This window comes from Cynocephalus volans, chromosome 3 (assembly GCF_027409185.1).
Source record: "Cynocephalus volans isolate mCynVol1 chromosome 3, mCynVol1.pri, whole genome shotgun sequence".
Classification (NCBI taxonomy): Eukaryota; Metazoa; Chordata; class Mammalia; order Dermoptera; family Cynocephalidae; genus Cynocephalus; species Cynocephalus volans.
In genome coordinates, this window is record NC_084462.1 from 21,466,015 (window position 1) to 21,490,530 (window position 24,516).

Consider the following 24,516-nt stretch of genomic DNA (forward strand, 5'->3'; position numbering starts at 1 on the left):
TCCTCATCCTCTCTGTCCCTCACTTGTTCTTAATTTTCAGGATCATGATGACCTGCGGAAATTGGCAGTGCTTGTTTCATTATCTTAGATGCATCTTTCAAGGGTCTCTTGGCTGCCCTGGTCCTCCTGAGCTTTATGCTTATTCTGTCCTGGAGAGAGATGGGTAAAGGACAGGCTGATTCTCTTCTGTTTGAATCCTTGAATTTGCTATTTCTTCCCTCCTTACAGAATTTATATGAAAGTATTAAGAATGAACCATTTAAAATCCCAGAGGACGATGGGAATGACCTGACACACACGTTCTTCAACCCTGACCGGGAAGGCTGGCTCCTGAAGCTGGGTGAGCAGCGGCTCTGGCCACGGCCGGGCTGTGCGTGACTCGCAGACGTGGCCCCTCAGCCCACGGCAGCAGCTCCCGTGGGGGTCCTCCCCAGCTCATGGTAGCAAAAGCCCCTAACCACAAGGCAGAAACATTAAAAAGAATATGCAGTTAAGCCAGCGTCCAATCTCAGTAGCTGCACGTCCCAGAACTGATGGCGGCTTCTCTGAATTGTGGCATCTCAGAGTGAGGCCACCTTTGCAGTGTTCATGGCAGAGAATAACACCCAGCCTGCACGACCTGTCCCAGAAAACTGCTAAGTTAGTGTCCAGATAGATTGAGGGCAGTTTTCTGTACGAGAAGCAAGTGCATTTATCTCCAAAGAATCTGTGTGCCTTTCTCTTGGTTTGGTGTGGCTGTGATTTTTGACGAGTGGTTTAAATGTGCCTTCTTGTTGTTTTCCTTCTGCCTGTGGCTCCCACCTTTCTGTTCTGTGACGGGCTGTCCCTGCTTGTCCTGCGTTAGGAGGTACGTACCCAGTGGCTTCCTGTCCCTCCCTCGGCGGCTCATTCCTCTCGGTTTCTCTCCCCCACGTTGGTCTGTGTGAAGCTCCGATTTGTGGCTGCCATTCATCTGATCCATTTGGCTTTGGACTTGCTGGGGTCAGAGCACGGTGTGGTGAATGCAACACCTGCCCCACGGGCCAGGCCAAGAGTGGCCGGGACTAGAGCGCATGGGGACACTGTGTGGGAACAGGCTTGCCCCCACCCGTGTTTTCAGGGTCTCTGCAGCAGCAAGGAAGCTGATAACCATCCCTGTCCTCGCAGCATCACCAGCCACCTCTCACACTAACCAAGCAGTGCACGTTTGCACCCTGTGGAAAGAGTCTGGGAATGTCCTAAAGGATTCCTCACCATTGACAGAAAAGTCAAATGGCTTTTAGACTTTATAGGCAATTTTATAAATTTTCAGGGGTTGTCTTGACTCTGGGTGGGTTGGGATTTTGCCTTAACACTGACAGCAAGAAAAATGTGACAGCTGCATTTGCTGGGCACTTGTGAGAACAGATCGTTGTGAGACAGCATGTAAGGTGCTAGTGCTACAGAATCCTGCTGACTTTTTTTTTTAATCAGGTGAGGATAAGGCATGGCATAACAATCTGACAGGCACAGGCCTCCCTTAGCTGATGGGATGGAGTGTGCCCCACAGCTCTGCTCTTCCCACTGGGGTCTTCAGTTTTGGCCATTGCTCTTTGATGCTTCTCTATGCCAAGGTTTAGGAATGTTCTGGGTGTTTGCCTAAAAACCTAGCACCATAGCCCTGAACCTGGGTGCTTGAGTGACTGTAGATAATACACCAGACTTTTCACAGCGTGTCAAACTTCTGGCTGCAAGAGTAAGGGCAAGAGGAATGCATCTAAAATCACCAGTGGTGGCACTTGGGCCAGAACTAGTGGGTGTTCATTGGACTAGATGCCTCCCTTCTGGTTCCTGTGTCACCTGAGAATGCCCCCCTTCAGGGATGGTGACAGCGTGAACCTGCCTGGCAGCCAGTGTAGCCTTCGTGCTACCAGGAGGAGGCTGGCTGTATAAGTGACTGAAATAAAGGCAAAGCAGACCTGTGTTTTCTCACCTGCTTCCTGGCTGGGCAGACACGCAGGCCATGCAATAACTGCATGGAGCACTTGCAGGAGCAGCAAAGCTGGCCGGGCACTGTGCAGTGCCTGGGGGGAGCCTGAGGCAACTAGATGGGACCTCAGCATGGGCAGGTGGCCGGAGGGCACAGCAGCCAGCCCAGGCAACCTCCACATTTGCTCTGTTCTCAGGAGTAACATCTGAGACAGAGGCTGGCGAGCATCACCGTCCACAGAGCAGGGTGCCCAGAGAGCTGGTAGCTGGGTTAACCAGTGGTGGGTCTTCCATCCAGAGCCCCTGGGTGCCCAGAGATGCTTCTGCCCACAGGCCTCCTTTCAACTGTTTGGAGAGCCAAGTTGTTGAGAGCAAAGCCTGGCTACTAGCGACAGCCAAGTGGCATCAGAGGGGGTGGCAGATGTGCTGGAAGCCGATTCTTAAGACTCATAGCTCAGCCCCACGTGTGGCCTGGCACTGAGGACACAGAGTCCTCCCAGCACAGGGCAAGCATGGCCTGGACACAGGGACTCTGGCTAGAGGTGGACAGGATGGGTGTAGAATCTAGAGTGTGTTTCCAGGGTGTACTCAGATAGGAGTGTGACCTTGCTCCGTTGCAGACTCATCATAAATTTAATTTTAGAGTAGGTGGCTCTTTTAAAAGGCCTGGATGCTTTGCCAGAGCATAGAAGCATTGTAGTGTGCACAGGCCTGGTTTATGACTGTTCAGTAAACAACTTAAGACATTGAGTTTTGAGAACAGTTGCGTTAAAAATGTAAGATGTGGTTGGAATTGAGCTATCGTGGAGAAGAAAGCATGTGTGTGCACGCATGTGCTGTGTGTTTGCACATGTGTGTGCACACATGCATGCCCTTGCCTGGTAACAGCAATGAAAATCGAGGGAGATTTGCAAAGAGAAAGTAGGTGCTTACACTGCTTAGGAGAAGCTAGGCTCTTGTCTGCAGGTGTGAGTGTTGTGTGGTATGTCCAGGAGCACACGTGGAAGCAGAGCCTCCCGGTGTCCTTGCAGCAGAGCCTGCTGTGGCTCTAAGACAAGGAAATCACTGGCCCCTGCTGGGCCTGCCTCTCTGAGGGGGGTCTGGACTGGGCCAGGCTCAGGGGCCAGTCCAGATGACATGTCTCAGTCTGGGACCTGTGGCCCCAGCTTGTGAGGCTCCCCTGACCCCGAGGACTCTCCAAACCCTCCTCTGACTGGGAACAGTGGGTGGAGCCCAGGGTGAAGAGTCAGGGACCCCCCCGGCAAACCCACCTTCCATGGCACCTGGGGGGACCAGATTGGTGACAGGCATGGGGCCAGGTGACTGTGACTGAGAGATGACAGAACACACCTTGATCATCTGCTGTGACAGCGGCTCAAAGGGAAAGAGCATTGTGCAGTGACAGCAGTGAGGGGCTCCGGTGCCTCTCTGAGACTCACTCCATGGTTTAGCGACCAGCTCAGGCCGCTCAGCTGCTGAGGGAGCTCGGATCTTCCACTGAGTGCGATCAGAGTCTTTGGGGGCTTCAAGCAGGAAAGGATTTGATCAATGTATTATTTTCAAGAGATGCCTCTGGCTGCTGTTGGGAAGGTGGGGGGCAGCCTGAGCACCAGAGCAGTTGGAGCTGGGCCTGCTCTGAAGTCTTGGCAGGGGGGATGGGGAAGCGATGGTGACATGACATCAGGATGGTGGAGATTGCTGTCAGCTGATTCTGTCACAGCCTGGCAGGGCTGGGGGGAAGTGCCTGGAGAGAACCAGTGTTGGCCTCCTCTTCTTTGGTCTTAGGGGTGTAGAATGCCTCTCTGTCCCCTTGTCACTGGAGGACTTTAGGCCAAGGCAGAGCTGACCTGAGGGTCTCCTGGACCCCTGCATGGACTTGGGCTTCCCTCCTATACTCCAGTGGAGTTGGGGGAGTGAAACCCACGGCGAGACCTGGGAAGCTGGTGCCCCAAGGGCCACAGGCCTTGCTGTGTGCCCAGCCTGTGCTGAGTCTTCAGGGGATGAATATGACAGAAGAGTCAATGATGGAGCTGTGTGCAGGGGTTTGCGGAACAGGAGCTCAGGCCACAGGTCAGGAGAGAGGTTGGCAGGAAGGGATATCACTCCCTGAGCAAAGGTCCTGTGGCAGGAAGGTGTATGCTGGGGCGGTTGGCGGCGCTCCAGGGAGGTCTGAGAGCCGTGGAGATGCAGCAGGAACCTTGGGGAGGGACATGGTCCCACGGTGTTTAGGCGGACCCTTGTGACGGGTGGGGTGGTGGGATGCTGGTGAGGAAGGAGTCGTGTGACAGGTCAGCCTGGGGAGAGGGAGGGACAGCTGTCTGCCTCCCTCAAGGCTGCTGCCCAGGTGGTAACTTCCTCAGACTGTCCTGGGCCATCAAAGCGGGAGAGAAGGGGGCTGATGAGGGGGGCTGCCGAGACACCGTCTGCCCTCCAGCAGACTCAGGGCTCCCTCCTTGCCTGCGGCTGGTTTCTCCTCCTTCCTCGCCCTGGCGGTGTCCTACTGCCTCAGCCCCAGGCTCGTGCCCCATGTCCCTTCCTGTCTCCTGTGACCCCACAGCCTTTCCTCCCCTTGTCCTCAGACCTCAGCCCCCCATGGGGCCTCCCAGGCTCACCTCGCCACTCTGTGCAGGGAGGATCTGGAACCACAGCCCCCCCAACAGCTCCTTACCTACTTATGGGTTGAAAAAATCTGGAGAAGAGGTGGGCCCTGAGTGCCGTCGCCATCAGCTCTGGGGAACGAGGGGGCAGGGGGCATTGTGGGGGGAACTCATTACCATGAGCTTGTTTACATCCAAAGCAAGGGCTAGCAGATGAAGTCATTTTGTCTCTGCTGAATGTTTAAGGGTAAAAGAGATCTCCTTGCCCGTACTAAAAGGAGAGCAGGTCTAGATGAGCTGCGTGTGTGTGTGCGCGTGCGTGCCTGCACCTGTGCTCCAGATCTTGTTAAAAGATTAATTCAATCTAATCATTCCCTGGGCCAAGGGGTAATTGATTGTGATGGATCCCAGGGCCGCCCAAAGTGCTCAGTAATACGATAACCACCCTGACGTAACAGGATTAAGCCCTGGACAGACCCGGGTGAGCTGCACTGACTTCAGCATGTTGTCATTTCATGTGGGGAAATTATGCCCATCCATCATGACTAACTTTTTCAGGAAGCAGATTTGAAAAGCGCTTGTGTTATCTGGGGTGACCCTGGTGGCCTTGGAGAGGGCTTCTGTGTAGGCCCGGGTGGGGGTGCATGTGGGGCCCACTCGGACGGCCAGGCCACACACCTTGTCCAGGACCTTACTGGCTGTGGTCAGAATGGTGACCGTTTTCACAAGGAAGGAAGCCTAGCTCCTGGTGGCCTTTCTGACAACACAGTCGTCTGTGTGGGTCCTGGGCCCCGCTTCCGGCCCGCGGGCTCCCTGCTGCACAGGCCCCTGACTCATGAGGCCCTTCTGCTTCCAGGAGGGCGTGTGAAGACCTGGAAGCGGCGGTGGTTCATCCTGACAGACAACTGCCTCTACTACTTTGAATACACGACAGTAAGTAAGGGTGGGGCCTCCCCCCTCCTCCTAGCAGTAACTGCAGCCACCCCCTGTGCTGAGGGACCCTCCACCCAGTCACCGCAGTGACTCTGGCTGTGCACTTTTCTCTTGTAGGATAAAGAGCCCAGAGGGATCATCCCGCTGGAAAACCTCAGCATACGGGAGGTGGAAGACCCGCGGAAACCTGTGAGCCACCGCCTTGTGCAAACTCCTCTCCTTTCAACCAGCTTGTCCCGTCCTCGCTGGTAGCCCTAGGCGAGGGCCTGACCACTGCACGGGAACCTTCCCAGACACCCCTTGACGGCCCCCCTCTTTCTTTCTCCACCAGAACTGTTTTGAGCTCTATAACCCAAGCCACAAAGGGCAGGTCATCAAAGCCTGTAAAACAGAAGCCGATGGCAGAGTGGTGGAGGGGAACCACGTGGTGTACCGGATCTCGGCCCCCAGCCCCGAGGAGAAGGAGGAGTGGATGAAATCCATCAAGTGAGTGAGTGGTCTCCAGCCAGGCCGTCCCCTGCCGACAGGTCGGGAGTGAGAGTGCGTGACGGCGCCTGCCTTGCCGACATGCACACTTGGGTGTGCAGGAACTGACTCTGTCATCCCCAGACACTTAGGGCCGGCCGCTGGAGCCGACTCTGACTCGACCCTTTGTCTTGTTCGAGGAGCCTCTGGGGATGGTGGGAAAGGGGAGGTCCATGTTTCGCCTGTGGTCAGCGCTGTCCTCAGACCTAACCTGCTTGTCTTCCTTTTTTTTTTTTTTTTTCTTTTTACCAGAGCAAGTATCAGTAGGGATCCTTTCTATGACATGTTGGCAACGAGGAAAAGAAGGATTGCCAATAAGAAATAGAGCTTTCCTGACTTGAACAGGTAAAGGACAAGACCCAAACCCCACAGCAGAAAGTGACTGGAGGCCGCAGCTAGGAGGTGGGTCCTGGTGGTGCTCACAGCTTCTACAGAGCGGCCATCCGTGGCCCGAACTGCTGTTTACCTTGCAGCCTTGGGCTGGGGTCTGCGACTGTCCCGGAGCTCACGGTGGGAGAAGTCCAAACCTGCGCGCTCCCGGTTTCATCAGTGGCAGCGCCTGGTGGCTCAGCCCAGAAAACCTGTGCCACAGACACGGGACTCACTTGCCACAGACAGAGCCTCGTTCCTACCGGTCCCAACCATGCGCCCACTCGTGGTGGGGTTATCCATTCTAGAAGCCACTGTGTCGTATCACAACACGAAAGGAAAAGCTACCAGTTTTTTATTCAGATTTTTTTTCTCAGATATATAGGATTATAGCTTTTATATGCCTTTTTATATTCTGAAATTATAACAAAAGATACTTTCTAACAGTAGTATTTTTAGAATGGCAGCTATAAATTTAACTCCTGGACACAAGTATATACTGTGCACTGAAAAAAAAAAGAAAAAAAAATATATATGTATATGCAGCACCCCGAAGGAGGGCTGTGAGAGGTCGCTTGCACTTGGGCGGGGGCCCGGCTGCTCTGGGAGTCAGGGGTCCGGTGTCCTTCAGGACCACGAGCACTTGGGGAGAGGGCTCCAGGTATGATTAGCCATGTAGCCTCCCTTCAGCTTAAATTTTTTGGCCCCACAAATAGTTTCTAAAAAAGCAAATCACTAAAGTATAATGATTACGGTTTGAGGGTGTTTATCTTGTAGCTGCTAAATCCTAGGAAGTGGAGCGTTTCCCCTGGACACGCATCACCCGTTTGTTGAACACGTGAATCTGCCGCTGTCTGCTTTTGACCCACACAAGCACCGGTTTCATATGGTTCAATTGAATGCTTGGGTCACACCGGCTTTTGATCACATTCATTGCTATTTAAAGCCTTCGACAAAATGAATGCTTATCTTACAGACCTTACAGTTATTTGACCAGATTTCTTAATGAATAGACGTATAAGTAACTAGAAATAATCAGTCTTATTCCTCTTGTAGTACACTATGTTTCCAGGGATTTGATCTCCCCTCATGAGGGAGGGATAGAGCAAGCTACAGGTTGAAGGTGTGTGGCAGTTAGGTTCTCTGTAGGCAGTTGAGAACCCCAAATAGACACTGGTGGTGGAAGGGGGGAAACCCCATGACCAGGAGGCTGTCAGGTTGCCATAGACGTACAATAGAAAGGGCTCAGTACATTTGCACAAGGATGGATGAATCTGTGCCCCGCACATTGAGACCATCACGAAACTGGACAAAGATGTGTGCTTGGAACAAGACGGGACTGGGAGACAGGTGCCTGTCTCTATTGGGAGCTTTATTTCCACCTCCAGAATGACCAAGTATAATCCATAGGACCCTCTTTCACACATGGGCTATTCAGTTGGTGGATGGCTTTTGCCCCACAGAACTTCCTCTCCCTGCCCCATCTGTGTAAACACACCTGGAATATTGTACCCTTTGGAGGTCATTTGTGCTCCTGTGCAAAATGAAAGTCCAGGAAGGAAACCTCAGACTGTATGCACTTATGTTTTGTTCTAAATAGCACTAGTAACTATTCCTATGAGTGGCCTTGAGGCAGAGACAGAGCAGCTGTGGGCCCTTTGCCTACAGCAGCTGACCTTGATATAGCTTTAAGTCACACTAGACTGCAGAAGGGTCCAAGGCCATACCTCTCCATCATGCATCAGGCTTTTTGTTTATTCTTAAGCTTTTAGGCTTTGTTACTATACTGATACCTCAAATTGAAATTTAGTTTTTGAGAAAGGCAAGTCAGCATTCTTGAAATGCCTGACTAGTATATATGCAACTCTGGCCTCCAGTCTTCCCTGGAAACAGAAATGCTGCCTGGACCCCCAGACCAAATACTGCTGACGGCCGCCTCCACGGTGCCCATCCTTGGGCTGGCCCCTTCCCCAGAACTGGTTGCAGTGCCAGCTCCATCAGCACTTCACATATGGACAAGCTGCCTCCTCTCTCCTGTCTAACCCAGGTATGGCCCTGGGGATTTGGAACTTTCTGTCTTTTGGGTGTTGGGAAGTGAGCATGAAGGAGTCGCCTGATGAGAAATCTGTTTCTCTACTACGGTCATCTGTGAACAAGCTTCAACTGATGGCTGTTCACCCAGGAATGATACAGAAGGCCATGGTGCTTAGAATCTAGCCAACCTACCGTCAGAGTGTTACGTGAAATCATCTAATTCCAGGGTTTTTTGTGACAGTATTAACATGAAGGGCAAACTGCCATCATGCCCACGGAGCCCTCAGGCAGGCCTGGTCCAGAAAACCTGCCAAGTCAGGGACGGTGTGGGGCTAGCCTCCACCAGGGCATCCTCTCTTGAAGTGGGACAGCTGGTTCATCCCCTCTTGGGGGCAGGTGTGATTCTGTTGCCTGAGCCTCAGCATGAGCAATCGTGTTCATCCTCCTCCCCGCCCCCAGTGTCTACGCTCAGTGCAGTGTCAACTCCAGCCAAAGACACACTTTCTTCCAGAGACAAGGGGCAGTAGCAGTGAAGAGGAAACCTGGGCGGGAGATGGTGGCCTCCACGGCCCATCCTGTCTCTGCCTTGCTGGGCCCTGGTTAACATTTGAGGTTTAATTGGACTGACCCTGGACCCAGACAAGCAACAATGTCTTCAGGGTTACAGAACATTTTTGAGCAATTTAATGTGGTACCAAACTGAGTCAAAATAGGAGCTATTTACAGATGAAGCAGCATTTAATGCTTCATATAAAGCAATGCATATTTCTAAGGTTACACATGCATATATCTACATAGATGTGCTTTGCCGAGAAGTTAGGTCTGTTGTAGACCAGAAACCACAAGTTGTGATTTCTCATTTTCTTATTTTTTCTTAGAAAACATTTCTATTTACAGTAAATATAGTTAATATGTAAATAATGTACATATATTGATTTCTGGAGTGTTTGTTATTCAATGTATATACTCCTACAACTTGCATGAAGAAATATTCTGTATTGATATTTTGTTGCAAAGTGAACAGTAAGTAAAATTGGAGGGTGTGTGGCCGTCAAACTCTTGCAAATGCTGTGTTCACCAAATAAAACTCCAAATGTATTGTCAAGACAAGCTTGTCTAAGACTTGGTTCTTTAAAATAGTGACATTGTCAGACCCAGCAAACCACTTTCTGACTTTGCCTTGCTTATCCTTGGGGTCTGCAGCTCCAGCCCCGACAGGCTGCGCGGGGACTTCACAGGTTTTGAGAAAGGGAACGCAGACAACAGGAAGGAGTCAGTGAGAAGTGTCTGTAAGCAAATTGGGAAAGCAACAGTAAAAAATAAGACGCAAAATGTTTAATTTGCTGCCATTTATATACTATATAAATTTTACATGCTGTATATTTACAGTGGGGCAAGTGCTTTTTTAATCTTTAAAAAAACAAAGATCAAACTTTAGACATCTCTGAACAACACAAACTGTATAAACCATACAGATTATTCAGATACAAACTGTATTAAATACAGTTTTCCCCACTCCATCTCCTGATGCAGGACCAGTGAATTATAAGTGTATCACAGTTTGATAGCATATCCATATTAAAAATAAAATCACAGTATGATTTTGTCTGTAACTAGAAACTTTAAGGGACCAAGCTGACAACTCAGACTCCAATATCATATAGTCAAGACAAGAGACACTGTATAAAAAAGTGTTATATAATAAAAACATACTGGAGGCTTTACAAATAATGTTTGGGTTATACATTCATAATGTAAATACTCATCATAACTGGTAACTTGATTGGAATAGCTCCACAAAGTTCAAAAACAGAACTTGTCTATAAAACACATCTTCAAATCTTGAATACAACTAAATATGAAGCAAATTAGTTTCTAGTATCAGACGTTACAGAAAACAGACTGCTCTCGAAAGTCTAGTTGAGAGCTTGTGAATCTTTAAATAAGTCTTTAAATTAAATATACACACTGTCAGTTTGTACTTTTAATAATTCCATGGTTTCCCGGTTGGTCTTGCACCAGATGTCTAACTTGGAGGAACATTACATGAAATACAAGTAATCAACCTGAGTCTGTAATTAAGCAGCATTTGAGATGTTCTATTCCAGGGCATTATTTTCAATGTGATTTATATACATGGTATTTTACAATGGTCAGCAGTTGTAGAAAGTGTTCATCCATTTGGAATAAGGGTAATTAAGAAAAGGTAAAAACTAAAAAAAAAAGTTCTCCATGGTAAAATCTGTACAGTATTTACTAAAGAAGCACCACGCAGATTGGAACAAAGTTATTTTCTATATTTATAATTTAAGCTGGGTTGGGGATGGCTTCTGTTGAACGCGTTGAATCTGAAAGACAAGAGGTGGCAGGGGTTAGTAAATCCAGGGGCAGGAAGTCTGGCACAAAAGCTCACTGAGTCCCGGGAAGGGCCTCTCCTTCTCATGACACGAGCAACTTATTCTTGGATTCCCTGTCAGCTGGTCCCGAGGTCTTTGGGGGAAGCTCTTCTTCCTGTAAACGGTCACTTTGCCTTCCTGAATCGCAATGAGGGAACCTGGCGATGCCAGGCAGATGTGCAGTGGGTGCAGGCCAGCGGCTCAGCCAGGGAGGCGCCCTCTGCTGGGCTCAGGCTGTGCCTGCCCTGACCAAAACCGCTGCTAATCCATCTCATCCTGAGATTCCCTTTCACTCAGAAGAGTTAAAAGTTCCTTAATTAGGATTAGGTCTTTCCCTTGAGGACACATTGATAAAGCATGTTAATTGCAAATTAATCATCTGCAGACAATTAACTTTGAAATTCATTTAAAGTCCCCCTTGCTGATTAGATGTGACAGACACATTTGGACAAAATTTCTTTTCAAGGGCAAAATGGCTCATTGTCTATCTCTCTTACCTCAGCAAGTGCAGGGTAGAAAACATGAACTACTATTTCCCAGGGTCACTGATAATACATGACTTGAACACAGCCTTGACACTCATAAAGGTTTTGATCTGCTATAAAGCACCCAAACATCATCCAAATAAGGCAGTCATCTTCATGTGAAGTGGGTGCCTGGTCCCATGCCTCAATATGACTTCAAGTCTGCACATGGGACCCGGGGCTCCCGGCCTGGGCACTGGGCCAGCAGCTGGGTGTGTGCAGCGTGAGATGTGCTAAGCCCAGCCCTGACGAACAGGTGTAGAAGCACAGGGAATGGGTGGGAAAAGGAATGGAGACTCCTGGGGCTCCTTTCTAGGATAGGCCCATTAGGTAGGTCTGGGCTAGAAAACGGAAATGTTTATCAAATGACTGTCTGTCCTGGCCTTTTGAACTTTGTTGGCTTTTCTTACAATGAGGGATAAGGGAGTGCATGATAGCGTGACTGCCTGAGTTGAACACGCATCTTCCCTAGTCAGTACTGGAAACACTGATGAGGAAAAGGGTCTAAGTCCATCTCCAGGTGCTGGGCCTGGATCTAGGGAGCACCTGCTGCCCCTGCTGGGCTGGCTGAGCACCCGCTGAGGCTGCCACCTCCCGCAGCTGCTCCACTGCTTCCAGTTGCCCCAGCTGCATGGCTGCGGCAGTGCCCCAGGTCATAATGTTTTCTTCAGAATTAAAACATTTGTGTGCCCTCAGTGCCTCCACAATTACTAAACGTACAGATATGAAAACAGCTTACCATAACTAGTGAATTTTTGTTTTGAGGCCGAGTTTTCAATCACCTAGAAAGCAAAGGTTAGGAAACAGATTTTAATGATGGTTTTGCAAAATTTTTAGTGCTTGTTCCGTGCCTGAAGTGATTACAATTAGGATCAGTTCTCTGTAGTTTAACGTTAGTCACCTGAAATCAATCCTATGTGAGGATGAGCAGGTATATACTGCATGTAGCTAGTCCTCCAAGAGTTTCACTGAAAACAAGAGTTTTTGTGATGACCGACGGTCACTGGTCCCAGTGGAAGGCTGCACCGAAAGCCAAGCCCCCTGGCATCTCCAGCAGTCCATCCTCAGCCCCATCAAACTAATGAGCATTTTAATATTAGGACAGAACAGAACTTAGGCCAAAGAAATTAAGTCAGAGTTGAGTGGAACCAGAGAGCAGAAATTTGGAAGAGAAAGGTAAGTGGTCAAGGTGCCAGGACAGAGGAAAACAGCAGACAGGGTGTCTGTCCTCAGCCAGATGAGGGGGATGCGTGACATGGCAAGGCCAAGCAAACAGCCCTTCCTGGGATGACAGGACAAGCACCTGGGCTCCTCAGTCTTGCTCATGGCAGAAGCGCTGGCTGCAGACTGGTCATCAGTGAGACTGGATTAGGACAGATATGCAGGGCCACCACATGAACACAAAGCCTGACGGCAGCACCCTCAAGACACCCATTTGCCAAATGTGAGAAATACTGAGGTTCACATTCGATCTCCTTCCCCTCCCTGGGGCCTGAGCTGCCATCCACTGTCTACCAGCAGCCCCTGTCTGTGATCCTCGTGACAGACACCTGCTGATGCAACGGGAGGTGCAGGATGCTGCCCAAGATGCAAAACAAGCCCATCTCGCTGCTTCATCAGGCAGAAGAGAACTGATCATCACCAATTCCCCTCCCCAAATCACTGAAATGTTCTTGTGAAACCAATTAAAAAATGTACATAATTAACTTCTTAGAAAACACAGAACAAATGCCACTTGAGCTTCCCTTTCTTCCTGGCAATGGCAATTCTTCTCACCTGCTACCTTGGAGCCACAGAGTTCCCCCCAACACCATCCTCCCAATGGAATACTCAACCCTCAAGTTATCTGGTTCTCTTTTACCCAACACTCTGGGGCCATATGTCCCTCAACCAACAATTTCACACTGACTGTGGGCCACTGGGTGGGACAGGCCTTCCCCCTTCCTTGTTCTGCCCCTAGAACACACAGTCGAGAACCAAGATGACATGTCAAAGTCCCTGCAATGACATGCTTTATTCATGAAGGTGAACCTCGGTGTCTAGAGCAGAGGTTTGCAAACTTTATCTGTAAATGGCCAAATAAACATCTTTAGCTTTGCGGGCCCTACGGTCTCTGCTGCAACTCCTCACCTCTGCTGAGTAGCACCAAAGCAGTTGGACAATATGTAAACAAGCCTGGCTGTGCTCCAATAAAAGTCAATCGATATGGAATTTGAATATAATTTTCATATGTAACAAAATAATATTATTTGGAATTTTTTTCCAACCACTTAAAAATGTTAAAGCCATTCTCATAAGTCACAGATAGGCAACAGGCCAGCTTTGGCCCTAGGGCTGCAGTTTGCCAACCTCTGCTCTAGGTCCACTGATTTACATTACATCCATTTTTAACAAATTCAGTGTTCTTTTTTAGAGCCACAGGTCACTGGAAACAAAACTAGAGAGGAAGAGGAGGCCGCCTTAGTTGCAGAGTGCACAAAGGACTACCACATTACAAGGGAAGACACAGTCGTGCAAAGCAGACACCAGAATCCAAGACATCCAGCAGCCTGGAGTAATTTAGCTCCCGCAGGAGCCAAAGACCCACAATATAGATGTCGCCAAGGCATCGCTCTGGTGGAGGCCAATAACAAATGTTTCTAATAACCGATGTCATCAAATTATGAGTTAGGTTATGCTCAGGATGCTACAGGCTTAAGGATTCAGGAGAGTAAAGCATATACTGCAAAAATATTTCTATAAAAAATGCTTTAAAAACAAAAGTTCTGGTCCTTCCCGAGGCAAATACTCAGATACCCAGAGCCATAACTTCCAGGGCTTCCTGTTTGATTACACAGGTTCTGCTGGGCCGAGTCCCATGTAACTTATGCCTTTAATAAAGGCTTAGGGATCAGTGCTAAATATGCAAACCATGTAACTGAATCACATTCTATGTCTGAGAATCAAGGCTGGATGTCACAGGGCAGGAGGGGGACTCTTGCTTAATTGTATACACTTTTATGCCATTTGAGGTTTTCTTTCCATGTGTTAATCACCTTTTCAAAAAAAAATTTATTAGAAAATAGTTTCTATCTTCTTAATTCCAAGTATCTCCTCTTACCCTGGCCATACTCAGACAGATGACACCTGTCATCCCTGCTTTCCATCCTTAAATGTTTTGTTTTCTCACGGAAAGGTCCAACACCTTCCAGAGGCAGGCCATCAGTGAGAAGAAAACTGCCCTCGGTTCTCCGGAAATGGTCAGTCTCATAGCTAGCGGCCTTAGGTAAGTGTAGTTCTGAATATTTAACAAAGTCCTCTGACTTCCTCGAATGTCTCTTCTTTTTCTTCTTCTTCTTTTTGTGTCTGTGGAGGTCAGCATCAGAATACACTACTGAAAGATCTGAATCCTGCTGATGCCTGCAGAAGAAAAAACCAGAATTCAAACAACCAAAAACCCAAAACCACCTAAAACAGAACTTGGTATTTGGTTTTATACCCACTTACTGAGGACACTGACTGTGCAAACACAGGTAAAACTGTATCTAATTAAAAATGTGTCGTTTGCTTTCCTTATAATAATTTTAAGTCCAGGGTCAGAACGTGGCCAGCTTCAACCCCACACCACATTGCACACACTGCCTGTAGCTTTGCTCAGGAGCTACAGCTGTTGGCCGAAACACTGCAGGGAGGATTTTGCTAACTTTTCCTGAAACTAGTAGCTGAGAGAAAAAATAATGTTTTTTCCAGGTGTCTCAGGCACATAGGCAGAAAAGAGGCTTATGATTTCCTTTTACTTCAAGTGACCACTGCCTATTTATGAATGTTAAGAGATGTCAACTGAAATATACAGTAATTCTGTTCATGATCATCCATTTCCTCATGGATAAGTCATTCACAAGACAGTCACAAACACATTTAGCTTTTTAAAAATACAAAAAAAAAAAAATTCCAACGACAGAAAGACAAAAGCTAAGGAAACAAAGGATGCGTCTCAGATTCCTGCTTTGGGTGGGCAGGCAAACATCAGAAGAACTGTGGCCTCCCATTTTCTGCTTACCTCACAGTCACTGAATTTGAAGATAATATAAGATACAAAAATATAACGACATCTGACAAAAAAAATATTAACACCAATTTTGAAGTCAAAGACTCAAGGTTTCATTTACAAACCATTGCACACTTACTCCTAGAAGAGTTATAAAGCATTAACCAAAAATGGCAATATCATTTTGAAAAATGAGGTTGTTAGGCATTTTACAATACCATGAAGTATGATACAGCTTAAAAGCAGAGCTAAGTTTTAGAAATGTGTAAAAACAATGAAATCTCAAAACCCACAGAGATGAAAAACAAGTCGAATTGATATAACTATGACATAGCCCTTCACTTGTTACTAAGCTGGGTTAGAAGAGACAAATCACCAGGTGACCAGTACGTGTTTGTAAGGCCAGCGCAAGCTCCTGCCCATAGTCTTCACCTGGAATCTTGATCCTCACCTGGAATCTCGATCTCGGTGTTTGTCTTTGGATTTCTTTTTCTTCTTTGATTTTTTGTGCTTCTTCGCTTTAGGCTCTTCTAAAGGATCCTTTTGTAAGCTTCTCTGGGCTTTCTTTTCTACATGACAGTCATTATTTTCTATACTATCATATCTCCATTTCCGTGACTTTACATTTTCATGTTCATGAACCCGATCAGAGAGGTTGTAACTGTTGTCTTCAGCCGCAAGTGCAATTTTCTCATGGGAGCACTTCTCAGGGTACAGAGGAAAGGAACGGGATGGGCCTGCTCGAGGACTGTTGAAATGGTGCCGATCCTTCCCTTTAGCCACCACCTCACAGTCCTTCCTGCTTCTGTAGTAGTCCCTGTGCGGCCGGTTACCGTACTGCCCTGCTCGGTCGTGCTCCCGGCCGCTGTGGAAAGGCTTCCACTCCCTGGCCTCCCTCGCTGCGTAAGGAGCATACCTGTCATGGTAATACCTGCATTTGTCCCATCTCATTTTGTCCGGGTAGTATTTGTCCCGGCCCCAGGCGTGTTCACTTTCTGAATGGTGGTATCTGCTCCAGTCCTGGTCCAACCCACTTCTATTTCGAGAGTGGTGGTGGCTGTACCTGCCCAGAGAGCGGCGCTCACTGGGGCCGACTCCCTCACTGTGACATGGGTGCTGCTGGTTCCCGCTGCAGTGCTCTGCCATGTGGCGGTCCTGCTTGGACCGCTCTCTGACACAGAGGCGCCGCTTCTTGTGATAATGGTCCTCAGTTTTGCTCCTACTGTCCCTTGCATTCTCTCCACTGGAGGAACGATCTCTTCGATTACGATAGTGTCCACGATCAACTTTTCTGAGGCTACTGATTTTTTCCTTAACTGGAGAATGATCCTGAACTTTTTGTCCCACCTTACTCTCATCATACCTCTCCCCATGACTTTGCTCAGTGCCCACTTCTGTATGATTTACTGTGGTCCTGTCTATTTGAGGACAGGGCAGCTCGTCTGCAGACATGCTGGTACTTTTGGAAAGGTCCTCCGTGTCCTTGCAGCAGTCTCTACTGAGGTAAACTAAAAGTTTATGTTCACATCCATCTTCTGAATGTACTGAAGGAGTTGGGCTCAACTTCTCCACTGTTTCTGCTAATGCAGAGGCCTGTGGACTCTCATTTAATGCCCCTTTTCCATCATGGGATGGTTTGCTCAGATCATTTATTAGATTCCCAGGATCATATAGTTTAGAAAGCTGATCATTCTCTATGGAATTCTTGTTGGTGTTACAAAGACTGTTGATACTGGGCAAAGAGTCATCAGGTTTTGCTAAGATGTTTTCAGAGACTTCTTCTTTGGTAGATTTGACGCTGGGGTCCAAGGGCAGCAAAGTCTTCTTTAATTTGCTGCTAAGACTTGTGACTGTCTCCGGTTTCTCGTGGGAGTCAGCAGGGGCGCTGCTAGCCTCGAGTTCTGCATCATGATCCTCTGGAGGATTCTTCTCTGTTCCAGTTGTCCTGCAGCCCCCACCAAAACAAATCAACAAATCAATAGTTAGCTTGGTTGCTTTATAGGTTTTGTCATTGTCAGGGACAAATACTTCAAAACAATCACTGACTAAATATTTTATGCCTTTAAATATATCTGGCGTAAACCCATTATCAAGCTTATCCTTTCTAGAAAATTCACATTTTCTCTTTCCCTCATATATAAAGATAAAATTTTATATCAAGAATACCTCCTATCCTATTTTTCAGCAACAGTACTTCTGCAGTTCTAGGCTCTTCCTGTTTCCAGATATACTTCTCATTCTTAATAACTAAAGTCTAAACAAAAAAGTCAAATGATGATGGGGCCTCTTACTTTTCCTCTGGATCTCTTTTCTCTGAATTCTGCTTTTCTTTGTTCGGAGGTAGCTACTCTACTCTCAAGCCAATACTCCTTGTATTACTGATAAATTATAAGGAATCACTGAGGCTTTAGGAAAATCTTTCCGTAGTAATTAACTCTGCCCTTGATTGCTGTAAAGCTTTTGATATATTCTCAAGGTTAATGAAAATTGCCAGGAAACAAAAGATTCTACGGTGGTCTCCACTTTTTAGAAGGAATGTATCTGGAGGGGACCACACATATGAAGACGTCAGTATGGAGAAGTTACCTAGAATGTGGAAGGGGATTCTCAAGTCAGCAGGTAAAGCAACACATACTTGGTTAAAGTACATACGTGGGTTTGTTTACACAACCATCTACAATACCTCTCATGCACATTAAATCTGAGGATCACTAAGCTAGAAGGAAAGAAACAGGAGGAAAGTCACTATATAAATGATTGAGTGTTCAAGCTATTTTATCTTTAAGGCAAACTGTGAATGAGTGTTCTTTGACTACAGGATTTACTCCATTCCATTTTAATAATTAAGCCTTCCTAATAGGTTCTCAGGGAGGACAGTCCCACCTTCCAGAGGCCATTCTGAAATGTGGGGGGTATCTGGGATCACTACGATGGTGGGGAGCCCCACGAGCACTATATGGGCAGGGCCGGCAGCCCCACGTGAGTCAGTGTCTTGCACCCCACACATCCTGACACTCATGGAGATGAAAACCCCAGGCAGAATATCACTGGCACAGTTTTCACAGACACTAAATTTTCCAAGAATGTAACTGCCATGTAAACCTAGAGATGGTCATACTATGATTTGGTCAGAACTTTACCAAAGTTGTTCACCATGAGAATATGACATCCCTGATGGAGAATCTACACCTGGTATCAAGCACAGTGACATAAGACCAAATCCTAACCTGTCATGCTCACAGCCAACCTGTGCACAGATACAGCACGTAATGCACCACTGTGTTTTGCAGTGCAGTTTCACCTGGTTCTTTGTGTACGGAAAGAGCTATCACCGCATTATATATTCCTTTTCTTTTATTCCTTACATTATTTAGGTTAATATATTGATATCTTAAAAAATTACATGTGGGGGCACATTATATTATCTACAAATTTAATTTCAGAATTCTAGAAGGGGCCATTACAAAATGTGTGCTACTTGATATAGTTGAGAATCCTTGCCCTATAAACTTAATACGTCTTCACATATTTGTCATCATTAAAAAGATTAAATGAGATGATGCTTGGTATCGAACTCAGAAGTATGCCAGTATAACATCACTAACCAGAGAGAAGAGGCTGTGCAGGAGAAGAAAATGTCAGCTTAAGAACATCAAGTTCTCATGGACTATCAGTCCCATAAACTAAACTTTTTCTTTACTCTTCTAAAAGGCAAATTAACAAAGTCTATAGATTATTACTCAGATCGTCCCAGGATTCAAATGGTCATTATAAGACTTCTACAGGGCTGGTCCAATCGTTGTGGGTTATCAGAACTTATTAATATTAGTGTCACTAAAGCTGGTATACAACCCCCACTGCTAAATTTAACTGGCTTTAAAAAAAAAACAAAAAAAAAAACTTCTACTACCAAATTAAAATACAGACAAGTTGGCTTTGGCTCAAGCGGTTACTTCCTCAAGCCAGACTTCTCTATGTTTAAAATACTGACATCCATATGCATTTCCTACTATGTGGTTCCACTTCTAATTTATTCTTGTTTTACCTTGTTTCATCTGTTGAGCCTTTCACTTTGTTGCTAAGTTTGAAGGTCTCTAAGATTTTGTCTTCTGGGAGAGATGGCAAAGGAACAGGCATCAACTATAACAAAAAATAAAGATATTTCAACTCTAGTTGCCAACTCCAGGCCTAGTGAAATCTAGCCAAGAGAAGTGTCACTAATGAGACTACAAGCAAAATCTGTCCCCCCACCTTCTGACACTCACCTTTCCAGGGAGACCATTTGCCTTACAAAAAGGGTTTTCTGAGTGTAGAGCAGGCTGGACCTGGCAGCTGGCAGCATCAAATGGCAGACCATTCTCTTTCGGGTCACTGTCTGTACCACTAGCACCATTTAGAGTAACAGGCTCTTGAAGCTCATGCTGAGAGGCCTCCTCATCTTCAGCATCATGGCTGGAAGAAAGAGAACTCTCGATCGTACCAATGCCATTCTCCTTGACTAGTCCCTTGGACTCCTCGTCAGACTCTTCAGATGACTCGGCGCCGTAGGGAACCAACACACTTGAGTTCAGCTTGGATTTGCCATTCATCACTGGCTTGGGACAGGATTCATTTGTTGGTTTTGTTACTTTACTAGAAACTGACATCGTAGATGCATTCGAGGTAGACTGTATTGCAGAAGAATTGGTAATGGTAGAAGAGGGAACAGGCTTGTTAAGGTTCTCCAAAGAATTGCTATGAAGATTAGGCTGAGACTGACCTTGGCGAACAGGCAACTTGTTGTGAATACTGATCGTGATTTTTTGTTTCTTAGGATGTTCTGGAATAACTGAGGACCTGTTAACTGACCAGTTTTGAATAGAAGTTGAAGCATTAACAGGACTAGCCCTGTTGACGTTGGAATTTCCATTAGGACTCGACATGGAACTGCTTGGCGTGTCTTTCAGTGGTCCGGTCCCATTTAAGTGAGGTGGATTCTAGAAGTAAGAAAACCATAACCAGGTCAGATCTCCAGAAACACAGTCACAGACACAGAATCCATTCTGGCTTATGGGCCCTTCCCACTTTGGTCTTTTTCTTTTTATGACTGATGTTTCACATACCTAGAAACACCTCCCATTTCTTTCATGGCTCCTACCCACATATACCTTTCACACGTCCTAGTTTTCTGGCAATTAATCGATAAACAGGACAAATGTTTGTCAGAACACAACCCCCACACCAAATTCTTTCTGTTCCAAGTCTGACAAATTGGCAGTCCCTCTGGGCACACAGTCACATGTGTTCCCCTTGGCTGGGTTTCCTGGAGCCCAGCGTTGAACAGACAGAAGGAAGTACCAGGAAGCAGGAACCACCACTGGCCTCAGAATGTGGGAGATGGTCACGTGGGCAGAGACAGAAGAAGTGGCTTCAGGCGCCGTTCACTAAGCCATGACACCCACCCCCCCAGCACCCGTGATGTCTCCAAATTCACCTCACACAGTTCTTTTGCTCTAGGACCCCACTGCTGCTGCTACATCCCCAGGAGGCTCAGGGGTGAAAGCTGGTTTATAGATGAATCATGTTTGGCCTTCACAATGTTTTTGTAAATAGCTGAATTAGTTGCTATCTTAACATTGGAAGGCTTTAGGGTAAAAAACAAACAAACAGAAACTCTTGAAAAATCAGTTACAGCCGCCCCCTTCCAGAGGACATGTGCTCTCTGGTTTGCCAGTGCCCTGATGTCACCCTGAAGCAGAGCCCAGTTCAGGAGCCTGCTGCCTGCCCTGCTCACAAAGGCATTTGATTTGTGCCTCCTACTATAATTCAAATACTGTTCAATGTTGACTAAAAAAAAAAGCACACAACAAGACAATTTGATAATTCAAAACAAACTCAAAATGAAAAGCTGTTAAAACACTAAAGCCCAAATCATACGGATTATTCCAAGATGCAGACAGACTGTACACAACCTCACAGGTAAGTCTGGCAGAAGTCAGGCCCCACTCTGTGAATACTGTGCTTCATGTGACACTGCGTCACAGGTACACTGACAGTTTTCCCTGACAGGACCACTGGGGAGTCTCATCAAACCCCAGCTGGACAGCAGACAGAAAGTATGACACTCCTGAAATGGCTAAATGGACATAATGAAAGTGTCCTTGTAAAAAGGTCACTTTCCCGGAGTCCAACATTAACTAAGAATCCCCGATATTTAACTCATTGAGTAGAATGAAGTCCAAAGTGGGAGCTAAAATCTAAATGCACTTATGCCCAGATTTTCCTCTTGATCATTCTATTCATACTCTAAGTTTTCTGTATGTTTGAAATATTTTATAATAAAGGGCTTGAATAAACTCTTTTGACAAAAAAGCTCAATTGTATATGAGAACACGGCGAGAACACGGCAAGTACCAAAATGTTAACTTGAGGGTTTAAAGCATACATTTAAAAAATCTACACAAAAACTATATTCTATGAATGAAATGTTACCTTTATCATGTGAGAAGGAAGCTGTGGTCCAATAAACCCGGATGCGGCCTGTTTGTTGGTGACAACGCGCTGATTGATTACCGGGCGAGGAGAGGACTGGCCAGGGCTATGGGTGGAATGAGTAAGTTCACCTCCATTCTTCACATCATGGGACCTGGAGACAAAGAAAGTGACATTCCTTAGGATGACCCAAGACAGCTCCTTAGAAGAGATTCATTTATAAACTCAACAGCACTTAACCCCACAGACAGAAAACTGACAGAAAAAATAGTACTTTTCTGTTACACTGAACAGAGCTATACACATTATGTCCTTTAGATTTAGGTTAATGTCAGATACTCAGATCAAAAACAACAAGGGTAACTGGGTAAATGATACTTTTTAATTGTGTATTCTAAGGATGTTGCTAACTGAAAGCTATTTTTCTTTTCTGCTTATTTATATTCATATACCACTGTAGAAGATCTATAATATCCAGAAAAATAGGAACAAAACACTGTCCCCCATCTTGCCCCACAGAGGCAGCTCCTATGCTGATTCAGCTGATTATTCTCCAGGCTTTGGCCCATACTGTCATTTCCAATACCAGTGTTTAATGTGTCAAACTGCTTTTTCTCCATGGATATTCAGCACTTTCTCAAAGCATTAAAAAGATGCTTCATAAAAATCACTCTTAACAGCTGCGTAATATTTCAACATATGGATATGATCATTCTATTGTTGGACATTTTAGGATATTCTTAATTTTCAGTTATTAAAAGGGACACCTTGGAGCACACATCAGATTTTTTCCAAAAATGGAATTAGTGAGTCAGAGTATGCAGCCACAATAGGACAGACACAGCGCTGGTGCTGGCCCTGGAGGTGACTGACTAGCTGCCAGTGCTCAGTGACTGGGTGGTGCCAGCTGTTACCACACTTGGTGCTCAGAGTTTCCTCCCTGAGGTTTCTGCCCATTGCCTCCTTGGCCCCCAAGCCCACTCCATTTGCTACTTGCAGCAGAAGACCACTCCCCTCAGCTATCACTTTCCCTTCCTCTGTACCTTTCAACATTAACCTGCCAAGGAGCTGGAAGCTAAAGCAAACTCATAATCTATACTCAAAACATACCTTCCTTACTCTCCAAGCACATGGCAGAGTTAATCTTTAAGATGCTGTTTTAAAAAATAACTCAATATTGAATTTAAATATGTTGATGAGACGAAAAGAAATGACATAACAGAAAATTTGACAACTTGTTTTCATGACAATACCTGATATAAAACAGCACATAAGCTTGTTGACTGAGTACCGATCTAATGTCACTGGTAGATACAATGGAGTCATTCATTTGATACCAGAGGCCATTGCTGGCCTGCAAAAGAGAGCCAAAAAGAGAGATATTAGATTTAATTAGATAAATGTGGAACACAGTCAAGAGATATATAAGGGAAAGTGGGAATTCACATTTAACTGTAAAGTCCTACCTTCCCCCCACAAGAATGCTAGTGCTGTCTTACAGTGTTCATGTAAAAATGGTTACAAGCAAAATCTGCACAGCTTACTTTTATATAGCAGAAGTAATGGCCAGCATGGCAATTGAAACCAGTGTGTACCAGTACTGCATACAAAACATAAATAATTGGTTCTCCGTTTGGCTGAGACATGTATGGCCGGATATCAAGATACTCAGGATATTTCACATCCTAAACAGAAATGAAAAAAGGAGAAAGGAACATCATTTCTGGAGGAATAGAACATTCTACATCTTCAGGTGCAAGGTATTCAGGGTATTCTAGGATGAGAACCGCAGGACACAGCACCCTGTAATGTTCTAGCAGAAACCTAACATTTATCTCCAGGATTCCTGAATCTAAGTATATCTAAGACAATCCCACTATATTTTTAATTTCCTTTAAACACATCAGGATCCACATCAAGTGAATTCTTGAAATCTATCAAAGGAGAAAGTAACAGAATGACAACTCTGGACATTAATAATTATCACTTATTTTTATTTTTAATAATTCAGGAATGGACTGTTTATTTCTCTTGTATGCTAGTGAATTTTTGACCACTTTCAACCTTCAGAAAATGCGAAGAAAATGGGAAATTCAGGGTACCACCAATCAGAAAACAAATGAACAAACAAGAAAATGAATTTTGATAGGAGTGGCAAGATCTAGCAGGGAAGTCAAGTCCTCTTTAGATCTGGATCTCAAATTAAACAAGCTCTTCCTGTATGCCCTCATTACCATAGATACCAAAGAATTGACCACAAAGCCAAAATGCAGATAATAGTTACCAATTTTATCATTAGAAAGTCTAGCCAAGGGACGGCCTGTGGCTCACTCAGGAGAGTGTGGTGCTTATAACACAAAGGCCACGGGTTTGGAGCCTATATAAGGATGGCCGGTTGGCTCACCGGGTGAGTGTGGTGCTGACAAAACCAAGCCAAGGGTTAAGATCCCCTTACCGGTCATCTTTTAAAAAAAAAAAAGAAAAAGAAAAAAGAATGTCTAGCCAGCTAAAGGACATATGAAAACACACACACATAAGCACACATACCAAACGACTGGCTCAGTTCTTTGAGCTTTTTTTTCTGCTACCAAATGCTGGAAGAACTTAGAAAACTGGTCAACAAAATTGTTCAATTAGGTTGTTTACAACCCTTAATAGCTACTGATACTTAAGCCTTGAAAGGCTCAACATAG

At 45.9% G+C, this 24,516-nt stretch overlaps 2 protein-coding genes across 4 annotated transcripts in view; one reads left to right on the forward strand and one right to left on the reverse strand.

Annotated features, from left to right (window-relative positions):
- The window catches only part of CYTH3 (cytohesin 3), a 130,757-nt gene extending 121,242 nt beyond the window's left edge, over positions 1–9,515 (forward strand). Inside the window, exons 9-14 of one of the 2 annotated variants that reach the window (XM_063090401.1) lie at positions 229–340; positions 5,401–5,477; positions 5,595–5,666; positions 5,809–5,963; positions 6,255–6,347; positions 8,249–9,515. In XM_063090401.1, the coding sequence (XP_062946471.1) occupies positions 229–340; positions 5,401–5,477; positions 5,595–5,666; positions 5,809–5,963; positions 6,255–6,327 (489 nt within the window). In that variant the 3' untranslated portion in view covers positions 6,328–6,347; positions 8,249–9,515. Of the gene's footprint in view, positions 1–228; positions 341–5,400; positions 5,478–5,594; positions 5,667–5,808; positions 5,964–6,254 lie in introns of both variants that reach the window. The other variant, XM_063090400.1, reaches the window with a different exon arrangement.
- A 267-nt stretch (positions 9,516–9,782) lies between these two features.
- USP42 (ubiquitin specific peptidase 42) overlaps positions 9,783–24,516 on the reverse strand; it is a 51,554-nt gene continuing 36,820 nt past the window's right edge. Inside the window, exons 10-18 of one of the 2 annotated variants that reach the window (XM_063090248.1) lie at positions 23,368–23,508; positions 23,077–23,177; positions 21,824–21,977; positions 19,618–20,328; positions 19,398–19,492; positions 15,804–17,297; positions 14,426–14,724; positions 12,065–12,107; positions 9,783–10,753 (exon numbers count right to left, since the gene is read on the reverse strand). In XM_063090248.1, coding sequence (XP_062946318.1) covers positions 12,100–12,107; positions 14,426–14,724; positions 15,804–17,297; positions 19,398–19,492; positions 19,618–20,328; positions 21,824–21,977; positions 23,077–23,177; positions 23,368–23,508 — 3,003 coding nt within the window. In that variant the 3' untranslated portion in view covers positions 9,783–10,753; positions 12,065–12,099. The remainder of the gene's footprint in view (positions 10,754–12,064; positions 12,108–14,425; positions 14,725–15,803; positions 17,298–19,397; positions 19,493–19,617; positions 20,329–21,823; positions 21,978–23,076; positions 23,178–23,367; positions 23,509–24,516) is intronic. The other variant, XM_063090247.1, reaches the window with a different exon arrangement.